Here is a 24941-nt window from a genome sequence, read left to right as displayed (position 1 = left end):
ATGCATCTCAAGAAAAACACCCCACCTACTGTAGCTCATATGAGCAAGGCATCCTACCACCACCTGGTGGCAGCAGACCTAAATTTCAGGGAATTAACTGCCTTGGAAACTGAATTTACAAAAACAAATGAAGACTCTTTGCGGCAACCTCTTTAACTCTGATCAAGGTCAGGGTCACCATCTCAGATTACGTAAATGAAGGGTGTGACTATTCTTAACCTAAATGATGGAAAAAGGAACTCCCTGAGTTTTACATGAGAAGGCGACAATGTCTCTCACTCTCTTCCTATTCCAGTTGCAGGGATTCTGATGTCAGATCTGGAGATCATCGAAGATATAAAGCTCTCCTTTTTTTTTACACCCTCCCCCCGCCCCAAACATATGAGCCACAGAGGACCAGGTTAAATGATTTGCCCAAAGTCATACAGCTAAGCTGGGAGTCAAACCCACGTTCTCTGACTCAATTCAGTTTCATTTCCTGAGCACCTCATTGGTGGTTGTACCTCCCTAGCAAAGTGATGACAAAGCATTTGTGTACCTTGGGTGAGCTGTGAAGATTTTCCTCAACACGCCATCCCTTGGAGCCCATTGGAGGCTTTGATTTTTAACCATACCATGTGTGAATTCACACCATAGACTCATCCTACATGCTGCTGCCAATGGCATTTTCTGGCATTAAAAATATGTGAGTTTGTAAAAAAAAAACTAAGGCAGAAAGGGACTGAGATGTGTCAATGGAAGACATACACCAATGAAAACAGGGATGCTTGAAATACTGAAGAACTAACATCACAAAAAAGCATGGTCTAGAGAGAAAAAAACATGGGATTTGGTGTTCAGAGACCTGGATTCCAATCCCAGACATACCTGTGTGACTTTGGGCAAGTTGCTGGTCATCTTTGGACGTCAATTTCCTCATCTATAAAATGAAGGCATTGGACTAGAAGGCCTCTGATGTTTCTTCCAGGTATAACCATACGATCTTAAGTAATATTTAAAAGCGTCCCCAGAGGGAGGTAAGAAACTGGGTGTGGAACACTCAATTGATATGGTTTTTGGGGAAAATATTTTTTGCTGAACAGATTTTTTAAAAATCTCTTTTTTATTCTTTATCATGAGGGCTTGCTTTCTGGGTGGAGGATATGTTGAAAAATGAAGGCAATATAAAAACAAAAGATAGCAAAATAATTTTTTTAAAATGTGTCCTTCATTATGTCCTCTGCATGTTCCACTCTATGTGACCGCCTACATTGCCTGCCCTTAGATCTGGTTCTTTCTGGGATAGAGGCAGAGCTATGGCCTTTGGACCTCTTTAAGCAGAATTTTGAAAGTGAATTAGCAATTCCTTGGCATTATAACAGGACTGGGTGTGGTCCGTCTAGCACAAATAGGGAGGTGTATTCTACATAAGTACCAGCAGAGGGAGTGCTACACTCAACTCACAGGAATACAGAGTCTATACCTAAAGGATGAAGAGAGAGATATGGTCAAATCTCTCCTCTAAGCTGTACCAAAGAAAGGACCTACCAGAAGTGCTGGTATTTTCACCTACTCACAGGACACCCTCCTTCCCCAATAGTACTTCTGGTTTTCTAAGCCATCTCATCTTTCTGGAACTCATAGGATCATAGATATAAGAGCCAGAAGAAAAAAAAAAAACAACTTAGAGGCTATCAGACCCCTTCATTTTCCATTTGAGGAAAGGGAGGCCCAGGGAGTTAAGTGACTCACTCAACTTCACAAAGCTACTGAGTGTCCAAGACAGGATTTGAACCCAAGTCTTCCAGAGCCCTATCTACTATATCATACTGCCCACCAATTCTTTCCTTTTAGATATCTACTCTCCTCCTAGAGATTCTCTATATCAGAACTTGAAAAAAATCAACCTTCTACTCAGCATTCGGGCCACAGACAGCTCTATCTCTTCTTTCAGTCTTCCATCATAAGCACGGACCTCTTGATTGACCCTGCCTAGTAGATGAGCCTCCAGAGCCCCACCTCTGCTCCCTGTGTAAGTGTATACTTACACTCCAGCTGGCACCAGGGGTTGGAACTTCCATTGCTCCTCCTCACAGTCCAGGTAAAGACGATTCATGATCTTATTCTTCTCCTCGGGAGGGATGAAGTTTTCAATGATCAGGTATCTGGGAATGGGAATGGGAGGCAGGAGGGACAAGAGAAAAAGTGAGCATGGTATAGGTGATAAAGGATGGATTGGAGAATATATAATAGGCATATACCAAAAGCCAAAATGGGGAGGTTAGTGGAGGAAAACAGAAGGAAAGTAGGCATTGGTAAAAACCAGACAAAACAGCTGAATTCAACATCTCTAGAACCAAACAACAAGGTCTAGCAGTTGAAACTGGAAAGCACCTAGTGTGGGCTAATGCATAGTAGGGTTTTTGGTAACTAGGAGGAAGAAATCCTCAAAGTCTCCTGACTTTTCAGCTTTAGGCCTATCTGACCTCTATTCTGTCCTTAGGGAACACACCATTCTACTCCATGCCATGCCAAGCCCTGACTCTCCAGCCTTAGTCTTAGGGAAGATGAGACTTAAGTGTAGCAGAGGTGATCAGAAGAGCCCCTGCTTAATTTCATGAGTTCTCTCAATCCAGTGCTACATGCGGGAATGGTCAGTGCTGCAATGGGGAAATCCTGGCAAGGGAGCCCGGTAACAAAAAGCCTCAATGCAAAGGAACAGGGAGTGAGAGAGGGGCTAGAGAGTTTCTAAGTGGGCAGAAATGACAAGGTAGGAAGGGGAGAGATGCCTCTCACTTGAGCTTGAGTTCCCGGGTCTGTTCATTCTGTGCTTCCTCCAGGTCTTGCCGCACACGGATGTACTCATCGTGCTGGTCTTGGATTTCTGCCTTCACTGCCTGCAGCTTAGCGTAGAGCTAGACAAGAGATAGACTTTGTATTTTGTTTTGTTTTTAGGCAATTGGGGTTAAGTGACTTGTCCAAGGTCACACAGTTAGTAAGTGTCCAGTATTTGGTGTGAGACTGGATTTGAACTCAGGTCCTCCTGACTTCAGGGCCGGTGCTCTACCTACTGTGTCACCTAGTGAGTAGGTATTTTAACCATGTTTCCCCCTTTCTCATCAGCAACAGAATGGAGAGCATTCAGAGAAGATGTCCAGATGCTAAGGAAAGGGTGTGCATGGTTAACTACCACAGTGGAAGACCTTTGTTCAGGACCCTGGGAACTTCTGGGAGGCTCATCTGCCCAATGGCTGGACTCTAGCCTCACATCCTGGCCAGGCCCTAACAGAAGCTCTGCACCCACTCACAAGCTCTGTTAGAGCACCTGCTGTCTTGCTGATGTGAGTGAACTTCCCATCATTGAAGAGAGTCTCTTGTTCTCCCTTTTCCAGTTTCTGGAACCCACCCCACCCCCAGACCCACCCTGGGTCTGTTACTTCTCTTTCCCTCCCTCCCTCTAGGTGTAGTCTGACAACACCCAAGTAATTACTTGGGAATGACACAGTAAAGAAGAGAATTTATCTTTATCTAAGACTTGGACAGTATTGGCATGCTATGGTCACAGGGTCACAAAGGGTCAGACACTATTGAACAATGACAAGACTTTGAGATTAGGAATGAAAAAGCTTCCCCATCTCTTGGCTGGCTCAGGGGAACAACACCTACTTATATAGACTGGTAAACTTCACTCTCCTGGACCCCAATAGCTTAATTAGAAGTGTAGAGGAGAAAAAAAACCCACATATATGTACTCACACAAAACTGCGGAGGGGAGGCCTTTAGACAGCCAAACTACCTTTGTGTAGGCCAGAGGGGGGAACTTGTGGCCCTCTACGTCCTCAAATACTGCCCTTTGACTGAATCCAAACTTCACAGAAATTCCTAGAGGATTTGGATTTGGATTCAGTCACAGGGCCCCTGGTATAGGCTGTCTCTCATGCCCAGTGTCCCAGGCACTCTCTCCTTTCTTCTACCTCTCAGAATCTCTTTGCTGTTGTTCAGTTGTTTTCAGTTAAGTGTGGGACTCTTTGTGACCCTATTTGGAGTTTTCTTGGCAAAGATATTGGAGAAGGTTTGCAATTTCCTTCTCTAGTTCATTTTACAGATAAGGAAATTGAGGCAAACAAGGTTAAGTGACTTGCCCAGGGTCACACAGCAGGCCTAGCACTCTTACCTACTGCACCACAAAGCTTCCCTAGTCCCCTTACCAACCCTTGGGACTCACCTTCTTGAGTTTTTTTGTTTTGACTTCAACCTCCTGTTGCAGAGAGGTATAGGTTCCCCGGAGTTCCATGGTCTCTTCATCCCTCAACAACATCTCCTGTTGCATTTCACGCTCTTTGCGTTTCTAGGACAAAACAGTGAAGAGGATATTTAGCACAATAAGTATATGAAGAGGAGGAGGGTGGGTATCTAAGGAGTTGTTCTGGGCTTGACTCAAGCCGGTCCCCTGGTGGCATAGATTAGATAATGGAACAAAAAGAGATGCTCACATGTCAATCCACAGTTAACAAAAGGAGATTTACTTAGCAAGAAAAGGATGTTCAATAAGGATGGGCTTTGAGGACATCTCAAGTTAATTCAGCTGAGGGAGCTCCCTTTCCTCTGACGTGTATGGCAGCCAAGCATCAGAAGACTCCCACGAATGTTTTGTACTCGGGCGACCAGAAAGTGATGTTAACAGTCTGAATCCACCAAAGATGTAAAGATGGGCTCAGTACCTTTTCTGGAAAACTTGCAGGGGAGGAGAGGCTCAGCTATTGCTCCTACCACAGGAGCCAGCTAGATTTCCTGATTCATAGGAAATCAACTCCTTGAGAGTGGCTATTATTTCACTGCATAGATGTTTTCTGGTGGATTGACTGACATAGGGCCTCATAAGCAACAATCAGTTCACATGTCTCCTCGTAGAGGATGCCTCTTCTGATTCCCCCTCCTTCTGATGTCCTTCCCTACTGACATTACATTATACTTAATTGTATGCACATCTTGTTCTTCCTACTCCTCCAAGCTCCTTGAGGACAATGACTATTATGCTTTCATTCCCGTATCCCTAAGTGCATTTTAAAAATAAGTTGGAACTGTGATTTCATTGGTCTGGGACACTTCTAATAAGAAAACTACCTTTACCAGTGAAGATCTGTACCTGCTCTGCAACGTATATATAGTCTTGGTGAGTTTCCTGGGGTACTTGGTGGTGAAGTGACAGCTGGGATGTGTCAGAAGTGGGATGTGAACTTAAGGTTTTCTGATTTAGGGGCCAGCTCTGTATCTACTATGTCACTTTGCCTCCCACCTAGAATACAGTAGGTGTTTAATAAATTCTTGTTAAAAGAATGCATGAATGAAAGAAAAAAAGGAGGGGACAGCTAGGTGGTGCAGTGGAAAGAGCACCAGCCCTGAAGTCAGGAGGACCTGAGTTCAAATCCAGCCTCAGACTAAGCACTTGACACTAGCTGTGTGACCTTGGGCAAGTCACTTAACCCTAACTGCCTAATTATAAAAAATATATATAGCTATCAGAAAGAAAAAGAGCAGGGTCCTGAGCTCAAGAGACAGTATCTGTCTCCCAGCTACTTCGTATCCTCTGTGATTTCCTCATAGACCTGATGTTCCCATTCATCCTAACCCCAAATGTGACCTTTCCCCTCCTCAGCTTCCCCTACTGGGACAAGGTCGTTTGTTATCACAGTTACTGAGCCCTTTTTCACATCTCTCTGCTGAGATCCCAGTCCCAGCCTCCACATGGATCTGCAGGAATGGAGAAAAGCCGGGGTAAATTACAGGCATGATCTCAGTGTCATCTCTCCTACCTAAATATATTTCAACTTTTATGATTTAGGGATGGGTAATCTAGTCTGGATTGTTCTTGACCTTCCAAAGCTGATGTCATGGAAAGCAATTACCCTGCCTTCCCACCATCCACTGCTGTCAGAGACAGACTGTTGGACTGGAAGGACTCAGGCTGACTGCATGACATTTCTTATGCTCTCCTCACCTTCATTCCCTCCTGCCAAGGGAGAGAGCAAAGGGGGTGGGGTTCTAGGTGCTCGCAGGGTTTCCTTAGAGATAATTTTACTCTCCACAGGGAAGCCTGATTTAATGTCCTGGGATCTTAGATTTAGAGTTGGAAAGGGCCTTAGAGGCTGTCTAATCCAATTTCCTCATTTTACAGATGAGGAACTAAGGTAGCACAGGAAACAGAAGTGAGATTTGAAGGAAGGAAGGCAACAAGTATTTATTAAGCGCCTGCTATATGCCAGGCACTGTGGTAAGCTCTTTACAAGTATTATCTCATTTGATCCTCACAACAACTCAAGACCCCATTTTACAGTTATGGAGACAAATGTTAAGTGACTTGCCCAAGTGTCACACAGCTAGGAAGTGTTTGTGGCTGAATTTGAATTCACATCTCCCCTACCAGCGCTCTATCCACTACACCACCTAGCTAGCTGTCTGATCACTTAAACCCAGGTTCTCTCACTCCAAACCTTTTGGCCACAGCCAATTGGCCCAGAAGGATAGCATCCTTACCTGCTCAGCAATCTCCTGCCTTTTAAGCTCCAACATTTTTTGTTGCTCATTGGTATGATCCATGATATTTCGGCCTCCAATCAACAGCTTGCTCTCCATTGCCTAGGAGGGAGGAAGAGAGAGAGAGAGAGAGAGAGAGAGAGAGAGAGAGAGAGAGAGAGAGAGAGAGAGAGAGAGAGAGAGAGAGAAGGAAGTGGGTAAGAATCCAAAAGACCTTGGCAATAAGCTGATGGTTTCTTGTTTCCTCTACTGCATGGCCCCTGCAACACTTATACCAAATCCCATCCTAGGCCTTGTGCCTCTGGCTCCTCAGTGGGATCCAACATCTGTCTCCTCCCTCATCTCTTCCTAGACTCTTCTGCTTCTCACAAAGGTTCTCCTTGTTCCCCAAGTAAGGCTGAGAGGAGACCCTTGGGGGAGGGCAGGGCACCTGGTCTGTGTACCTCCCATTGTACAGCAAAAGTAGGGTGCCTGGCCAGTGCACCTCTACCATAGAGGGCAGATGATGGAGGTAGAATAAGAAGAAGGAAAAGGGGGAGTGCTGTCAACAGCGTTCTGTTCTGAAGCTGATGGTCCCGGCTGGAGTTAGGGAAAATAACAATCTCGATTAGGAGACCAGCACTGGGGCCTCTTGGCTTCCTATCTGGCTCAAAGGAGCTGATGAATGCAGTGCACTTTGCAAGCCTTAGAGCACTCTATAAATGCAGCTATTATTATCATTATCCAGCTCCTAACTAGTTTGCTTAATGATTGGAAGTGGCAGAAAGGGACTTCTTGGCTTAGGAAAGAATGAAGAGTGTTTATCTTCCAGTGTATAATGTGGGAGGAGAGAGAAGAGCTGAGGTGAAGGGCAAAGACTCTACGGTCATGTGATCACAGGTCATAGATTCAGAGTTAGAAGAGGACTTAATTCATCTAGTCCAGATGAGAACACTGAGACACAGAGAAAGGAAGTAATAGGACCAAAGACCAGTGATGAGCTCAAGTGCCACCCCGAGCAGGAGGCCTCTCCTGATTGTCCCACTTTCTAACAACACTCTGTGTTGTTCGGTCATGTTGGTCCTGTCCGACTCATGGTGACCCCTTCTGAGGTTTTCTTGGCAAAGACACTGGAGTGGTTTGGATTTCCTTCTCCAACTCACTTTACAGGTGAGGAAACTAAGGCAAACAGGGTTTACGTGACTTGCCCAGGGTCACACAACTAGTATGTATCTGAGGTTGCATTTGAACTCATGAACTAAGACCTGGGAAAAATGTTAGGTTAGAAAGGCTGAGGCCTCCCACTGCATCCGGGGCCGTGTCCAGTCATCCTGATCTGTCTCTGGTCACTGGACACAGATGGCTCTGGAGGACAGAGTGAGGCTGGTGACTTTGCACAGTCCTCCCTCACTTAAATCCAATTCACTTGCAAGTCACATCACCTTCCTGATGTCATCATCCTCTTAGAGAATGAAGGACAAACAACAATATGGAAATATGTCTTACATGATTGATAACCTATAGCAAATTGCTTCTTGTCTTAGGAAGGGAGGAAGGGAGGAAATTTGGAACTCAAAATTTTATAAAAAATGAATGCCAAAATTTGTTTTTACATGTAATAGGAAAAAATAAAATACTATTAAAAAAGTTATAATTGCCATCTCCACTTTCCTCTCCTCTTATTCATAGCTCAACCCTCCTTCTGGCCTTTGATCTAATCACTCAACTGAAACTATACTCTTCATAGTTAGCAATGATCTCTTAATGGCTAAATCTGATGGTCTTTTCTTAATACTAATCTTTCTCAACCTCTCTGCTATGTTTGGTACTCCTGACCACTTTGTCCTCCTAGACACCCTCTTTTCTCTGGGTTTTCACAATCCTCCTTCTCCTGATTTGATTCCTAGCAGTATGAACACTCCTTGTCAGTCTCCTTTGCTTGCTCATTATCCATATCACACTCCTTAACTGTGGATGTTTCCAAGGTTCTGATATTGGCCCTCTACTCAATTCATTCATTCATTCTCTCTCTGTCTCTGTCTCTGTCTCTCTCTCTCTCTCTCTCTCTCTCTCTCTCTCTCTCTCTCTCAGCAACCACATCAGTACCCATGGTTTTAACTCTCACCTCTGTTCAGGTGACACCAACATCTACACATCTAGCCCCAATATCGCCCCCATTTCAAATAGGATATACTAGAGACATCTTAAACTCCACATATATAAAACTGAATTTGTTATCTTTTCCCCAGACCCTCTCCTCTTCTAAATATTCCTATTGTTGTTGAAGGCATGAGCATCCTTTCATTGCCTCAGTTCATAATCACAGCATTGTTCTTGATTCCGCACTTTCTCACTCTCACCCCACTTATCTAATCAGTTGCTAAATCTTGTTGCTTCTACCTTCACAATATCTCTTATATCTGACCCCTTCTTTCCATTCACATAGCCTTAGTTCAGGCCCTCATCACTTGCTTAGATTATTAACACAATTTCAACTGGTCCCCCAGCCTCATGCTTCTCACCACCCCAACCCATCCTACACACTGTTGCCTATTTAATTTTCCTTAAATGAAGATCTGGCCATGTGATTCTCCTATTCAACCAACTCCAATTGCTTCTGAAATGAAATATAAACTCCCCTATTTCACTTTTTTAATGAATTTATTCTGATTTATCAACAATCACTTCCATAAGCTTTTGAGTTTTAAATTTTTCTCCCCCTCCCTCTCCACCTCCCTCCCCAAAATGGCACACAATCTGATATAGGCTATACATATACATTCCTATTGAACACATTTTCACATTAGTGATATTGTAAGTAAGAATTAGAACCAATAGGAGGAACTACCAGAAAGAGGAAACAAAACACAACAGAAAAAAAAAACCCAGCAAATAGTATGCTTCGATCTGCATTCAAACTCCATAGTTCTTTCTATGGATGTGGATAGCATTTTCCATCACAAGGCCTTTGGAGAGTCTTAGATCCTTGTATTGCTGGGAAGGGTTAAGTCTATCAATATTAGTCATCGCACAATGTGGCTGTTGCTGTGTACAACATTCTCTTGGTTCTGCTCACTTTACTCAGCACCAAACCATACAAGTCTTTCCAGGTTTTTCTGAAGTCTGCCTGTTCATCATTTCTTATAACATCCCTATTTCACTTTTAAAGCCTGTGCAATATGGCCCCAGCCTCAGTGCATAGTATCCCCCCCAAATTGGCCTTTGATCTGTTCCTCACTCACTACACTCTATTGCCTATCTCCATACTTTACCACCAATCATCCTGCATGCCAAGAACACACTCCATTGCTAACTTTTACCTAAGAGAAGCAACTCAAGCATCACCTTCTGAATGAACCCTGACTGATCTCACCAACTACTAGTGACCTCCCTCCCAGAATACCTTGTATTTAACTTGTATCATACATATACATGTACACACACACACACACACACACACACATTTATTTATTAACTTTATGCCTATGCTGCATGTGTTTTTATATGTACTTGTCTTTCCCATTAGAATGTGATCTCATCATGAGTAGGGATTGCTTCATTCTTTGTATGGCACAGTGCCTGGCACATATGACCGATACCTTGGATGAGGGTGTAGGGTATAGGATATAAGTTAAAATATCCAATTTAAGATATTGTGTTCATTCTTTCTGTAGTAGCAAAAAGCTGAAAACCGAGAGATTGCCCACCTATTGGGCTAAACAAATTATGGTATATGAATATAATGGAATATTATTATACCAAAGAAATGAAAAAATGAATAGTTTTAGAGAAAACTGGGAAGATTCATATGAACTGATACAGAGTATAGCAAGCAGACCTAGGAGAACAATTTATACATTAGCAATATGATATAAGTGTTTTGAAAGACTTGAGAAATCTGATAAATGCAATTAATATACAATAATTCCAGATGAATGAAGATGAAATATGCTATCTACCTCCTGACAAATGTGATAGACTCAAGATACAGAATAAGATATAATTTTTAGACATAGCTAATGCAGAGATTTGCTTGACTATGCAGACTTGTTACAGAGGTTTTCTTTTTCTTTTCTTCTTTTTGTTCAATGTGGATTAATGGGAGAGGAAGAAAATAAATGTTTAATTTTTAAAAATGTAAAAAGACATTGTGCTCCTTTAAGTTGTATAACTGCTTTATTTTTCAGCATCTCTCCCCACCTTATAAAAAGTAGAATGATGAAGCTAGTGATGCAGTAGATAGAATGTTGAGCTGGGAGTCAGGAAGACCTGAGTTCAAATCCAGTCTTAGAAACTTACTGCCTATGTAACCTTGAACAAGTCACTTAACTTTTTTTTTCTTTGTTTCAGTTTCCTCAACTGTCAAATGGGGATAAGAATAGCACCCACATCCCAAGGTTGTTGGGAGGATCAGATGAGGTAATATCTGTAAAAGCACTTAGCACAGTGCCTGGTACATAGTAGGCATCATATAAATGCTAGCTATTATTGCTGTTGTCATCGTTGAGTGAAATTTACTGAGCAGAGGAGCCAGGTCGCACAACCAGCAAAATGGATGGCTAGACATGTTCTCCAGTCCTAATAATTCTCAAAAAAATAAATAAATGAAACCAAAAAATCCTCAAAGAGGCATTATGTGACATAGGCACAGCAATTATAGCTGAATACACAGGAGAAGAAAAGTAAAAAGCCCAGTAAGGTAACTGCCTCAGAATTAGTAGTAGAGAACATTAATCCGAATTCACTCAGCACCCCTCCCCTACCGGTATACACTGGCAGGAGACATAAACTAACCTACGAGTCTGTGCTTTGGCACCCACTCCGAGATCTTCTTCCTGTTGAAGAGATTCTGCCAGGATGCACCTCCTCCCTGACTTTCCCCTACCATCCATTATAACAAGTAGCAGACATCAACTGTGCTCCGCCACATAGGGAGGAGGGAGAGCAGTATGAGAAGAGAGAAATGGGTTTCTTTCTAACTTGAGTAGTCCCTAGGTTAGAGACCCCCAAGACTCTGGAAACTCTACCCAGACTGCCCATCCTATCACCCCGCCCCCCAACTCTGTAAAAAATGACAGATGTTAGGTTAGCCCAGCTAGAGAGTTAGAGGACAGAATTGAAGTGAAACAGGAAGCCAAGGTGAGTAGCTATAACAGCCCTAAAGGAAAGGGGATTGGAATCCAGCTAGGGCCAGGACTGTATCATCAGAAGCTACTTGGGTCAGGGACCAACTAAATTCCCCAGCATTGTAGAAGGCTTGCCTAGCTCCTCCTATTCCTAGTCATAAGGAAAGAGGAGTCAGACAGTGACAGAAGAATATAGGAGAAAAAGGCTAAAATCACCACAAATTTTAAGATGAAGAAAATTTAATTAAGAATCTAGAGAACAAGCAAATAAGTCAATAGAAAGAATATTTAAATTAGAGAAGAGGATTAGTATTAAGGGATCTAAAAGATTATAAGCATCTCTAAATAAACATTGTAAGATAAAGGAAACTGAATCAATATTCAATGAAAACAGCAACCTGTGAAATCCCAAGAGAGTATGGGATCACAACAGGATTCTCCAGAAATGTTCAAAGGAGAATTGAAATTCTTGAGAGAAGATGTTAGAAAGAACAAATATAAGAATTTAGTATCTGAAGAGCAGAAATAATTAGCAGAATAGAAAACCTGAATTCACAGTGGTGAGTTTCTCCACAGGAGCCAAAGAGAGAACAATACGAATATATTGAAGTAAAAGATAATCTGGAAGAAGAGAGGAAAAGGACAATAATGTTAAAAGAGCACATCATCTCTCTATAAGCAAAAGTCATTGATCTTCAAGATAGGATGAATAAAGAAAAGCCTAAGGATCACAGGTATAACAATTTTTAAAAATTGAACACCACAATACAGGAAATAATATAAGAAAACTTCCCAGAACTTCTGAATATAGAATATATAGCATGAATGGAAATAATCCACAGATCTCCAGGGGGAAAAAACCCAATAACCTATACATCAAACTCCAAGTTAAACTTAACCATTCCAATGAAAAATAAATTCTACAAACAATCAAGTGAATTATTGAGCTAAAAGCTTTTGAAAGGATTTAGTAAAAAAGAATAAAGGTGTCAACCAGAGTTGATATTCTGGCAGGAAAATAAGAGAACAGTGGAGAATGGAGAATAAAAAATAAAGGATAGGATCACTAAACGTGTAAACAAATAAAACCCATTGATTATGCCAGGCCTGCAAAACCTGTGACCCGAATGGCCTGCAAGCTGCTTGTGGCCTGCCTAAGGGTTTCTGGCAGCCTGGGAAAAATGCAGAAGAAAACATTCTTTACACTTTTTACGGTCCCTGAAATCCTTTGATGTGCCACCCCAGGCCATAAGCCAACTGGCCGCAGGTTGTGCAGGCCTGGGTTATGCCAAGAGAAACAGTGTGATGGAATACAGAGGTGTCAAACTTGAGACTAGATTAAAATATATTTGGGAAATATTTAACAAAATAAGTAAAAATATAATACAATATTAATAATATTAATTTGTGGTTTTCTAAGTCAATGTGCATCCTGCAACAATCCCTTTCCCTTTCTTTCTATTTAAGTTTAACACCATCGATAGGGGATGGAAAGCTGTATCCAGAATCAGAATGACCTGTATTCAAGTCCTGCTTCTGATACATACTGGCTGTGTGACCCTGGGCAAGTCACTTAACATCTCATTTGCTCATCTTGGGCAACTTGGTGAGGCTATAAGTCACAGAGTAGTTGCCAAGCTACATTGGTAAAGGGAATTTGCTCATCAGGAGTTTCCTATGCCAAAAAAAGTCAGTTTTGTTTTGTTTTTTAAATCCACTGGGAAAGAAGCAATATTTTTTCAACAAGGGGGAATTGGGCCTGATTAATTTTATCTGATAAATTTCTTTTAAAAGGGTAAATAAATGTGTGGGATAACCAATAGAAATAACTCATTTAGATTTCTAAAAAGCCTCTGGCAAAACTCTACACCAAAGGTTATTTAAAAATTTTTAAATGTAACATGGTTGGGTTAGGAGTGAGGGGACCTTTCGTTTTGGATTAGGAAGTATATTTCTCTGTGGATAATAAATGTTAAGGACATCCAAGGATAGGCAGGAGAACTGGTCTTAAAATTTTTATAAATTATCTGGGAAAGAGAACACAGGGAAATGTTCACATTCAAAAATGATACTAATCCTTTCCAGAGACTAAAATGAAGGATTTCACAAGACTCTATGGATGGACAAAATGTGACAGATGAGCTGCAATCTTGATCAGTTTTAGGTAAAGTATTCAGAAGACAGTAAGTTAAACTATATGTAAAATGATGGGCTTTTAAGTTATTTACTGTCTAGGAATTGCAAGCTAACACCTACCTTACAGAGTTGTGAGGATCAAATGAAATAACACAAATGCAGATGACCCGAAGCTAGGAGGGATTAAATAATACATAGTCAGGATCCAAAGAGATCTTGACAGGCTAAAACACTGGGCTGAATTTAACAAGATGAAATTCAGTAGCAATAAACAAAGTTCTATGTTTGGATTTAGAAAATCAACTTTGCAGGTATAGAATGCGGGTGTCATGGCTAGATAGTAGCAGTTGGTCTAAAAAAAAGATTTGGGTATCTCAAAGAGATCAAAGGAAAAGGAAAAAGACCCATACGTACAAAAATATTGATTAGCAGCTGTTTTTGTGGTGGCAAAGAACTGGAAACAGAGGGAATACTCATCAATTGGGGAATGGCTGAACAAGTTGTGGTATATGATTGTGATGGAATACTATTTTGCCGTGAGAAATGATGAAGGGGACGGCTTCAGAAAAACTTAGGATGACTTACATGAGCTGATACAAAGTGAAAGAAGCCATACACAGTAACAGCAATTCTGTAACAATGATCAATTGTGAAAGACTTATCTACTCTTAGCTATCAATACAATGATCCACAACAATTCCAAAGGATTCATGATGAAAAAATGATATCCACATCCAGAGAGAAAACTGATAAACTCTGAGTGTAGATCAAAGCATATTTTTTTCTTTTTCTTTGTTTGTTTGTTTGTTTGTTTCCTTCTTTTCTTTCTTTCTTTCTTTCTTTCTTTCTTTCTTTCTTTCTTTCTTTCTTTCTTTCTTTCTTTCTTTCTTTCTTTCTTTCTTTCCTTCTTTCTTCCTTCCTTCCTTCCTTCCTTCCTTCCTTCCTTCCTTCCTTCCTTCCTTTCTTTCTTTCTTTTCTTTCCTTTCTTCCTCCCTTCTTTTGCAATATGGGTAATGTGAAAATATGTTTTACATGACTTTATATGTATAATGGGATCATATCGATTTCCTCCTCAATGTTGGGGGTGGGGTGGAGAGAGGGAGAGAATTTGGAACTGAAAACAAAAAAACTATAAAAATAAAATAAAATAAAAATATCTAGGGAGGTTTAGCGGAACATGAGTTCAGCATGAGCCAACAATGTGATGTGGCAGCTAAGTAAAGGAATGTGGGCTTGGACTTAATTAAGAGGCATGGCTTCCAGGAATAAGGAAGTGATAGCCCCTTTAGCCTTGGTCTTGATCAGAACACATGTGGAGTATCAGTTCTAGTAACCATTGGTAACTTAGCCTGGAGAAGATAAAACTCAGGAGAGTCATAATAGTCACATTCAAGAATATGAAGGGCTGTCATGTTGAAACATGAGATTAGTTCTGTTTGACCTCAGAGGGAAGCACCAGGAACAACAAATAGAAATTACAAAGAATCAATCTAATTTAGGCTAGATATCAGCATAGGCTTCCTACACTCTCTCACTTGGTGATCTCATCAGTTCCCATGTGTTCAATTGCCATCTCTACGCAAATGATTCTCAGATCTACATATTTTACCCTAGTCTCACTCCTAAGCTCCAACTGCCTATTGGCCATTTCATACTGGATGTCTGGTTAAGCATCTCAAAGTCAACATGTGTGAAACAGAACTAATTATCTTTCCCCCCAAACCTACTCCTCTTTTGAATTTCTCTTTACTATTGAGATCACCACTATCCTCATTACCCAAGATCACAAGTTTGGTGCCATCCTTGATTCCTTATTTTCAGTCATCCCACATGTCCAATCTTTTTCTCTATATCTCCACAACATCTCTCTGCTATGTCACCTTCTCTCCACTCACATGGCCCTCATCACCTCTGACCTGGACTACTGCAACAGCCTCCTATTCACTTCCCTGCCTCAAGTCTTTATTCACTGCAATGCATTTTCCACAAAGTCACCAAAATGGTTTTCCTAAAGCATAGCTTTGCCCATGTCATCTCCCTCCTTGATAAACTCCATTGGCTCCTTAGCTCTAGTATCAAATATAAAATCCTCTGCTATTTACTAGTTCTGTAACAGTGGGCAAATCATCTAATCTCTGCGAGAAACGGTTTTCTCATATGTAAAATGCAGATAACAGTTCACAGACTTGTTGTGAGGTTTAAATGAGATAATAATAGTTCATATACTTCTATAGAGCTTTAAGTTTTACAAAGTGCATATATTATCACATTTGACTACCACATATGTGTAAAGTACTTTATAAACTTAAATATGCCCTATAAATGTCAGCTGTTATTACTAAAACATACAAAATGGAAAGAGCAACTAAAATGATCAAGGTGGCAGCACAGGTGACTGACCTTAAATGGTAGACCTCTTTGGTCTAGAAAGAAAGGTCCAAAAGGGGATCACCATGTCAGGGACATTTGTGATTCCATCAGTGTGGAAACTAAAAGGGACTGTAGTCTATAGAATCATGCATGGCATGGGCAAGGTAAAAATGGGCATTCTCATCAAATCTTTGAACATGAAAATTGGGGAAGTCCCCCTGAAGGTTTTGGGGTTTTTTTGGGCTAGGCAATGGGGTTAAGTGACTTGCCCAGGGTCACACAGCTAGTGAGTATCATGTGTCTGAGGCCACATCAGGTCCTCCTGACTGCAGGGCCAGTAGTCTATCCACTGTGCCACCTAGCTGCCCCTAAGCGACTTGCCCAGGGTCACACTGCTAGCAAGTGTCTAAGGTCAAATTCAAACTCTGGTCTTTCTGGTCTGACTCCAGGCCTAGTGCTCTATCTACTACACCACCTTCTGACTCCCCTTGAAGTTTTAAAGAAGGAACTGCAGGACAAACAAAAGGACATGCTACTTTATTTGGCAGGTAGCAAATTTCTGGGATTTGTTAGTCTAAGAGGTAGCACTGAGTTCAGTCATAATAGAAACGCATTCAGTAAATAAATATTTAAAGAAATTCACCCTGAAGCTAGTAAGGGAAGTTTGGGATGCTGAGTCAAAGGGACAGGGTAATACCTAATCTTCTAAGACAATATCATGAGTGTAATCCTGGAGATATTCTGGGACTGCTAACTGGGGATCAGCCTAGCTAAGCACAAAGACACTCATTACCAGGAGGGTGGTCACTCAGCAACTAATTCTTTGGCCAGGGTAACATCCCTTCCACAGATTAAACCTTTGTGCCCCCACCAGACAGAACATTGGGCTGGGGGGAAGATGAAACTAACCCATTATAACATTTCTTACATCTTCCTGCCCTTGCACAAAACTATTTCACATCGTTAATAACTAATTATGTGCAAATGACTTGACCTCCTTCTCCTCTTCAAAGGTTTATATCCTTAAACCATGGCATACACAGGAGAAAGGGAAGATGGTGGTCAACAGGCCATCTGTTCTGACCATGCCTCCAGCTTGGGAGTTAGGAGTGGGAGTTAGAGGAGAGTATTGTTCAGAGAGAGAGAGCTGGAAATCTTAAGTGCTTAGTTTCTTGGAAAAAGATATCCACTGCCTTCATTTCTTTAAGTCAATGCTCCCATTGTCTACTGGCAAAAGAGGACAGGTGGGAGGAGGCTATGGATATGACAGGGTTCTAAAGGACTCCAGCATGATTAAAAAGCTTGCAGGGAGCTGCTGGGTATGCACAGAAAGAGATGGTGAAGTTTGGGGGTACTCTACATCTGTCCCTCAAGTGGGGAAGAAATAAATAATAGGTAAGAGCTCAGTGCTGAGGTCACTCCTGGGGAAGCTGTAAGAAAACTGGTGGAAACTACCCCCCACTCTTGACCTTCTGCTTCTCAAATAATTATGCAGTCACTGAAATAATTTCCCAGGTTAGCCAGAGCCCAGAGTCATGACACCAACAACTTCCCCTGAAGCAAAAAAAAAAAAAGTGCCAGAGTAGCTAGGATTACTTTGGGGATGATGGCATCTTTGGACAAATCATTAATATTCTTAACATGCCCATCTGCTACTCTAAACATTGGTTTCAAACCTTCAGAATTAGAAACTCTGGTAGATACAGATGAAAACCCTAAATTTAGGATTCTTACAGAATCTGAGATTGATTCACACCTTGCAGCTCTAGCTATGGGGGATTAGCATTCTAATTAGTTTGCCTAATCAACTATGCCAGTAACCAAGGTATTTGGCAAAAATCAACACATTTATCAACAGTGCTGAATTGAAAGCCGGCCATATCTCCACCAGAATGAATTTAACTCTGTACAAATAACACAGATTTAGAAAGAGAGAGGAAAGAGGCATGGAGGGAGGAAGGGAAGAAGGACAGAATGGGAGAGTAAAGAAAGGAGAAAAGGAGAGAGAGTGAAGGAAAGGGGGTGGAAAGAGAGAGAAAGGAGAGAGAGTAAAAAAAATGGGGTGGTGAAAGGGAATTAGGGAGAGAAAAAAGGAGATTCAAGAAGAGAGAAGAGAAAAAACAGAAGAGAAGGGAGAGAAGTGAAGAGATAAAAAACATATATGAGCAGTATGCCATAGTGGATAAAGTGGATAGAAAAGGAAGAGAGAAAAACGTATATGAACAGTATGGCATCGTGGATAAAGTGGATAGGAATCAGGGAATTCAAGCTCTACTTCTCATTCATATTACCTTTCCGACCAGGAGTAGTTCACTTAGCAGTTCACTACCTAGCACTATCCCCTAGTGCTGGAGATACAAAGAGAAATTAAACAGTTCCTGCTTTCAAAGACCTTACATTCTCTCATGGGAGATAATATGTACATATATAAGTATATACAGAACACATCTAAAAAAAATACAGCGTTTTGAGGAAGGAAAGGGGGGATTGTGGATGGGGAGGTAGAGAAGGCTTCAAGAAAGGCTTCATGGACAAGATGGTACTTGAATGGAATCTCAAGGAAACAAAGGATTCTATGAGGCTGAGGTGAGAAGGCTGTGTCTTTGCGGCATGAGGTACAGCCAAAGCAAGGCATGAAAATGGGAGATGGAATGCTGTGTATGAGGAGAACTGTAAGGAGGCCAGTTTGGCTGAATTAGGTACAACTGGAAGGGGACTGATTTACAGTAGGACCGAAAAGATAGCATGGGGCCAGGTGGTGAACAGCTTTAAATGCCAAAGGAAAAAGTTTTGTTTTATCCTAGAGGCAATTGACAATTCTCTAATACTGAGCAGAGGAGATGCTGACCTTCACGGTACAGGAAGTTTCCGAATGGAAAGTTCTCGGACAATTAACTCATCGGTCTGGCAAAAACAAACAAAGAAAACAACGAGTAGAAGAATTCTAGGAAAAAAATCTAAAAATCTAAAGTAGACAGGGAGGGTATTGCTGAGGGTTATTGGGTGGCTGTCAGGATGGTTCCTAGAATGACACAAGTTCAAAGGCCTCAACCAGAGAGCAGTCTGAAACAAGAAACTAAGATTAGGTAAGATCACATAAAGAGAAAATCTCTCAAAATTCTGCCTCAGATGTTAACTGCTTGTAAGACCTTGCTTAATTCACTTCACTTCAATTCAGTTTTACCTGTAAAATGAGATTAGATATCCTCCAAAATCCCTCCCAGCTCTAGACCCAAGATCCCATGATTGGATTGGAACTCAAGGGGCCTGAATTGACTCTGTGACAAAATACCTGGATCTGGAATGAAGAGGGTTATGGAGCTTAATTCTCCCCACGCCTCAGTTTCCTCATCTGTAAAGCATGAGGGGGTAGATCTCTAAGATCCTTTTTTGAATTCTAAAAGTCTGATTCTCTAATAGCTAATGGGATACAGGGAGCAAGAGACCAGCGATTTGTTTTTCAGCCTGAATGTTCTTAAACTCCAACCCCAAGATCTGATGGAAAAGGAAGCGTGATAGTGTGACACTCCTCACTCATTCAAAACAAAACAAAAAAAACAAAACAAAACAACAAATAACAAATAGGTACTAAATCCAAAAGCCTTATAAAGTCTAGCTCATTTCCAGCCTTGGTTCATTCTATTTGGAATCTCAGCTACTCACACCCTCTCAGGGTGAGAGCTTAGAATGCCAGCCCCAGAGTAGCTTTATGGCCATGGGCAGGTCACTGAACCTTTCTGAGCTTCAGTTTCCTCATCTGTAAAATGGGCTTAGCAGTATCTGCTTCACAGTGGGTTATGAGAAGTAAATGAGATAATATGTGCAAGGTGATTTGCAAACTTTAAAGTGCCAAATAAATGTCAGTTATTATTATTTCTCCCTCCATAGCTTTTCTGAGACTGGAGATTCGAGAGGTGGAAAGGAAAAGAAAGAAACATACACAGGAAAACAATGAACTTGGGCCCTGGGGAATATAAATTAGGATCAGATTTAGCCTTCTCTCTGAAGGCTCAGGTTAAAAGCACAGCAGGGATCACTTTGTATTCCATGAGACAAAAATGTCTCTCACCGTTGAAGAAATATTGTCAGGGTGAGGAAAACATGAGAACGAGAGTCAGGTGATCTGGGCTCAAGTCCCAGTTTTGACATACTTGGAACTGCCAGAAGACTCAATACCTCACCCCGCCTCAATTTCCTCCAGATCAAAATGGGAAGAAAAACTCTCCTCTCTTCCTGCCAGTGGAGAAGTAAGAGCCTAGTGGATAATGGTTTGTAAGCCTTACCTTCCTGCCTCATACTTCATTTTTTTTTCATTTATGGTTCCATCTTAAAACGTTTCCCCAGTGCCAGAGTCACAGACATTAGTCGGAAGGACAACAGAAGGTTTGAGCCAGAAGGGACCTTTGAGGTGATCTAGTCCAATTCTCTCATTTTACAGATGAGGAAACTGAGGTCCAGAGAGGTAAATGACTTGCCCAAAAGTCACACAGCTAGTTAGTGGCTGAGCTGGGCCTCAGTTCTCCTGATTTCCAGATGAGATGCTCTTTTTACTGTACTACACTGTTTTCCCACTAGTTCTAGCCTATTTTTTGAGGCGTCTGTGCTGCTTCTAAATTGAATTATAGGGGCAGCTAGGTGGCGCAGTGGATAGAGCACTGGCCCTGGAATCAGGAGGACTTGAGTTTCAATCCAGCCTCAGACACATAACACTCACTAGCTGTGTGACCCTGGGCAAGTCACTTAATCCCAATTGCCTCACCCCCCCAAAAAAAAATTAATTGAATTATAGTCACATCAAAAAACTTTTTTTTTGAGGCAATCAGGGTCAAGTGACTTGCCCAGGTTCATACAGCCAATAAATATCTGAGGCCAGATTTGAAATTAGATTCTCTTGACTCTAGCCAGTCACATCAAATTTTAACCCTCAAATGATCTTAGGCATCCCAGTCCAATCCCCTAATTCTACAGATGAGGATTTAGAAAGATTAAGTGATTTGCCAACTTTACTCTTATAACAATGCTTGGGGAGAATGCTCTTATATTTCTTCAACCACAGAACTGTTTGTTTGTCTATATTTTTCATTTCTTGTCTTGAAATAATTTCCTCTAAATGCCATAATAACTCCCTAGTAATTTCTTTTCTTAACGTCTTAACTTATGGAATTTAATGAAATTCTTTTTTTTTTTTTTAAGGCAATTGGGGTTAAGTGACGTGCCCAGGGTCACACAGCTAGTAAGTGTCAAGTGTTTGGTCTGAGGCCAGATTTGAACTCAGGTCCTCCTGACTTCAGGGCTGGTGCTCTATCCACTGCGCCACCTAGCTGCCCCTTAATGAAATTCTAAATAAACTATATCCACTGGCCCATTCCATTAGCCACATGAACCCAATATGTTGATAAATATATGTTTGAATGGAGGCGGTGCCTGGGATGACATCATAAGCTGGGATTTTGCATCATCCTTTTCCAACTTCAGAAGGGCAGAAATGAGCTAAGTATCTCAGGAGAGAAGAGCTCCCAGTGAGGCCTATTAATCAAGCACATCCTACACAGTCCTGTCTCTGGCTCTCTAGCCATGGAAGCTGGGAAGGGGGAGAGACTGTAGACTGTTATCTGGAGCAGAAGAAAGCAGAAACATCTTTACTGGGCAAATCATCCTGTTCTGCTGAGTACAAAGAAGATGGACCCCCACCCCCACCCCAACTCCAGCGAGAGAGAACAAAATGGACAACAGTGGGTGAAAATTGATTCTCTGGGTGAATAGATACATCCAGTGAATGCTCAGGGATTCAGATTCTGCTGGAAATCAAAGAGTCTAATTACACTGATTGGAATAAATCCAGGATGCTTTTGGAATGCTCTAGCCTAGAGATTGTCCTCTGCTAGCCCCATCGTCAGAGAGATGTACTTCCCTCTGCTAAACCAAGTGCTTTGGGCACTGTAAAGAAGCACTATTTCTCCTCTGATCTATGATTTCCCACCCTGCTTCTGCCGCCCCGAAGGCCTGTTGGCTCCAGGCGCAGGCACACGAAGCTCACCAGGCCTGGCTGGCTAGACCACAGACCTACCGACCCATTCATGGCTCTCTGCCAGATCCCGTCGGTCCCTGCACTCAGAGTACAGTAAGTGCATTATCATTGCCAATTCATCTTATTGGAATAGCCAGGAGCTGGAAATAACTAAAAGCAATATGATAGATAATGCACGTATTACACCAAGTGAATCACATGAAGGATTAAAAAGGAACTGTGCTGCTAGATGAAAGGTGGATCAAGCCCTGTCATATGGCCTTGGATAAGTCTCTTTCCCTTTCTGGGCTTCAGTGTCCTCAAAATAGCCCATATTTACATAGTTCTTTAAGGTGTCAAAACGCTTTACAGATTATCTCATTTGAAACTCACAACAGTCCAAAGAGATGAATACTTTTATTATGCCCATTTTACAGATGAGGAAATTGAGGCCAAGAGAGGTTAAGTGACTTGCCCTGGGAGATGGGTACTCTTGCTATCTTAATTTTACAGTTGAAGAAACTGAGGCTGAGACAAGTTAAATGACTTGCCTAAGATCATGTAGTGAGTAAACATCTAGGGCAGGATTTGAATCCATGTCTTCCTGACTCCAAGTCTAACACTTTATCCATTATGGCTCTGTCTGGCAGCCTAATCCTCATCTGCATATGAGAGGTTTGGACAAGATGGTGGTGGTGGTGATAGTAACACTATTAGCAGTTCACATTTATATAATTTCCTTTAAGGCACTTTTCATCCATTATCTCATTTGATTCTCACAACAACCCTGGGAGGTGGATGCAATTATCACTCCCGCTTTACAGATGAAGAACCTGATGCTGAATCCTGAGTAAGTTGTTATAAAATTGACTGCTCAAATATAATCAATCAATTAATAAACATTTATTAAGCACCTAATATGTGCCAGGCACTTTGCTAAGTGCTGGGGATGTAAAAGAGGCAAAAGATAGTCTCTGCCCTCAAGAAGCTTACAATCTAATGGGGGAAATAACATGAAAGCAAATATGTACAAACTATATACAGGATAAATTGGAAATAATTAACAGAGGGAAGGAGCTGGACTTGGGCTGGAAAAGGCTTTCAGTAAAAGAAGGGATTTTAGTTGGGACTTAAAGGAAGCCAGAGAGGTCAGTAGGCAGAGGTATGCGGCATTTGGAAACTGGGCCTTAATGACCGTATTCCTCTTTGGTAGTTTGTGTTCTTGTTGGCCTGAAGATACTCTGCAAATCAATACCTTTGTATGGGTTAGTTACCTAGAGGTGAGTGTTAAGTAAGAAAAGGGATCCTGGGGAAGCAAGGCTAAATAGTGCTCAGACTTTAGGACAGGAAAGCCCTTAAACAAGAGGGGAAAAGAAAGGCTTTGAGCCCAGTGTGTCTGGAGATGAGAAAACATTGAGTAAAAGGAATGGGGATATAAGTTCTACTAGTAGAATTTAAGGGCAGCTAGGTGGCACAGTAGATAGAGCACTGGGCCAGGAGTCATCTTCCTGGGTTCAAGTCTGGCCTCCCACATTTACAAGCTGTGTCACCCTGGGCAAGTCACTTAACCCTGTTTTGCTTCAGTTTCTTTGTAAAATTAGCTAGATAAGAAAATGGCAAACCATTCCAATATCTTTGCCAAGAAAACCCCAAACTGGGTCATGAAGAGTCAGACACAACTGAAGAAATGACTGAACAACAAATGTAGAATGCAAATTCTTTAAAGGTAGGGACCATTTCACTTGTGTCATTAAATCCTCAGTGCTCAGCAGACTGCCTGGCATAGAGCAGGCCCTTAGTAAATGCTTGTTGGGTTGGGTTGGGTTGGACTGGATTCAATTGGAGGGACGAACTCTCAGGGAATAAGATATAAGAGACTGCCAGAGCCTTCCATGAAGTCTGGAGCCAGAGAAGAGACAGAAGCTTAGGAGAACCAGACCTGGGACACCATACTGTCTGAAATGAGTCTGCTAATCAGAAGAACCAGAGACGAGGAATTTGTTTATCTCAGTAATTAGGAGGATTTCTGGAGAGCACTACTTTAGGCTGGGGATAGAAGCAGAAGAACTAATGAGAGAAATAGAAGAAAGTATGTTTAGGGCCCTCCTAACAATGGACCTAGGAGGTTTTGCTGCATCTGGAGTCAGAGGACCTCTAATCTAAGCTCTATGTGTGTGGGCAAGTCCTATAATTCCTCTGGGCCTCAAGGGCTCAGCATCTGTAAAATGAGATGGTTGGTCAGCAGTTCTCTAAATTTTTGGTCTGAGAACCTTTTATACTCTTAAAAATTATTGAGGATCCCAAAGAGCTCTTGTTTCTGTGGATTGTATGCATTGATATTTACCATATCCACAAAATTATTTACTTTGTTTATATTACTATTTATTTATTCATATAAGAGATCAATAGTAAACCTATTACAATAACATAAATGACATATTTTATGGAAAATTGCTATATTTTCCAAAACAAAAAACATTTGCGAGAAAGAGCGGCATTATTTTATGTACTTTTTGCAAATTTCTTCAATGTCTGACTTAATAGAAGATGACTGGATTCTCATATCTGCTTCTCCCTTCAATCTGTTGTAATATGTTGTTTGGTTGAAAGATGTGAAGAGAATCCAGTCTCACACAGATATATGATTAGAAAAGGGAGGTGCATTTTGGCAAATAACATCTTAATATTATTATGAAAATAGTTTTCAGCTTCAAGGGTCCACAAACCACACTGTGAGAACAGCTGGTCTTAACGATGTCTAAGATCCCTCCATAACATTTTTGCTCCTAAAGGCCTGACTTCTTAAAACC

The 24941-nt window shown here is 41.4% G+C and overlaps 1 protein-coding gene across 1 annotated transcript in view; it reads right to left on the bottom strand.

Moving 5' to 3' along the window:
* Positions 1–24941, bottom strand: part of KIF3C (kinesin family member 3C) — a 61073-nt gene that overhangs the window by 20772 nt on the left and 15360 nt on the right. The window contains exons 2-5 of the mRNA XM_020983925.2: positions 6514–6615; positions 4205–4327; positions 2776–2894; positions 2028–2144 (exon numbers count right to left, since the gene is read on the bottom strand). Coding sequence (XP_020839584.1) covers positions 2028–2144; positions 2776–2894; positions 4205–4327; positions 6514–6615 — 461 coding nt within the window. The remainder of the gene's footprint in view (positions 1–2027; positions 2145–2775; positions 2895–4204; positions 4328–6513; positions 6616–24941) is intronic.

Source organism: Phascolarctos cinereus, unplaced genomic scaffold, assembly GCF_003287225.1.
Source record: "Phascolarctos cinereus isolate Bilbo 61053 unplaced genomic scaffold, phaCin_HiC Scaffold_2;HRSCAF=192, whole genome shotgun sequence".
Classification (NCBI taxonomy): Eukaryota; Metazoa; Chordata; class Mammalia; order Diprotodontia; family Phascolarctidae; genus Phascolarctos; species Phascolarctos cinereus.
Note: the sequence above shows the minus strand (reverse complement) of the source record. Positions and strands in the feature narration are given on the sequence as shown.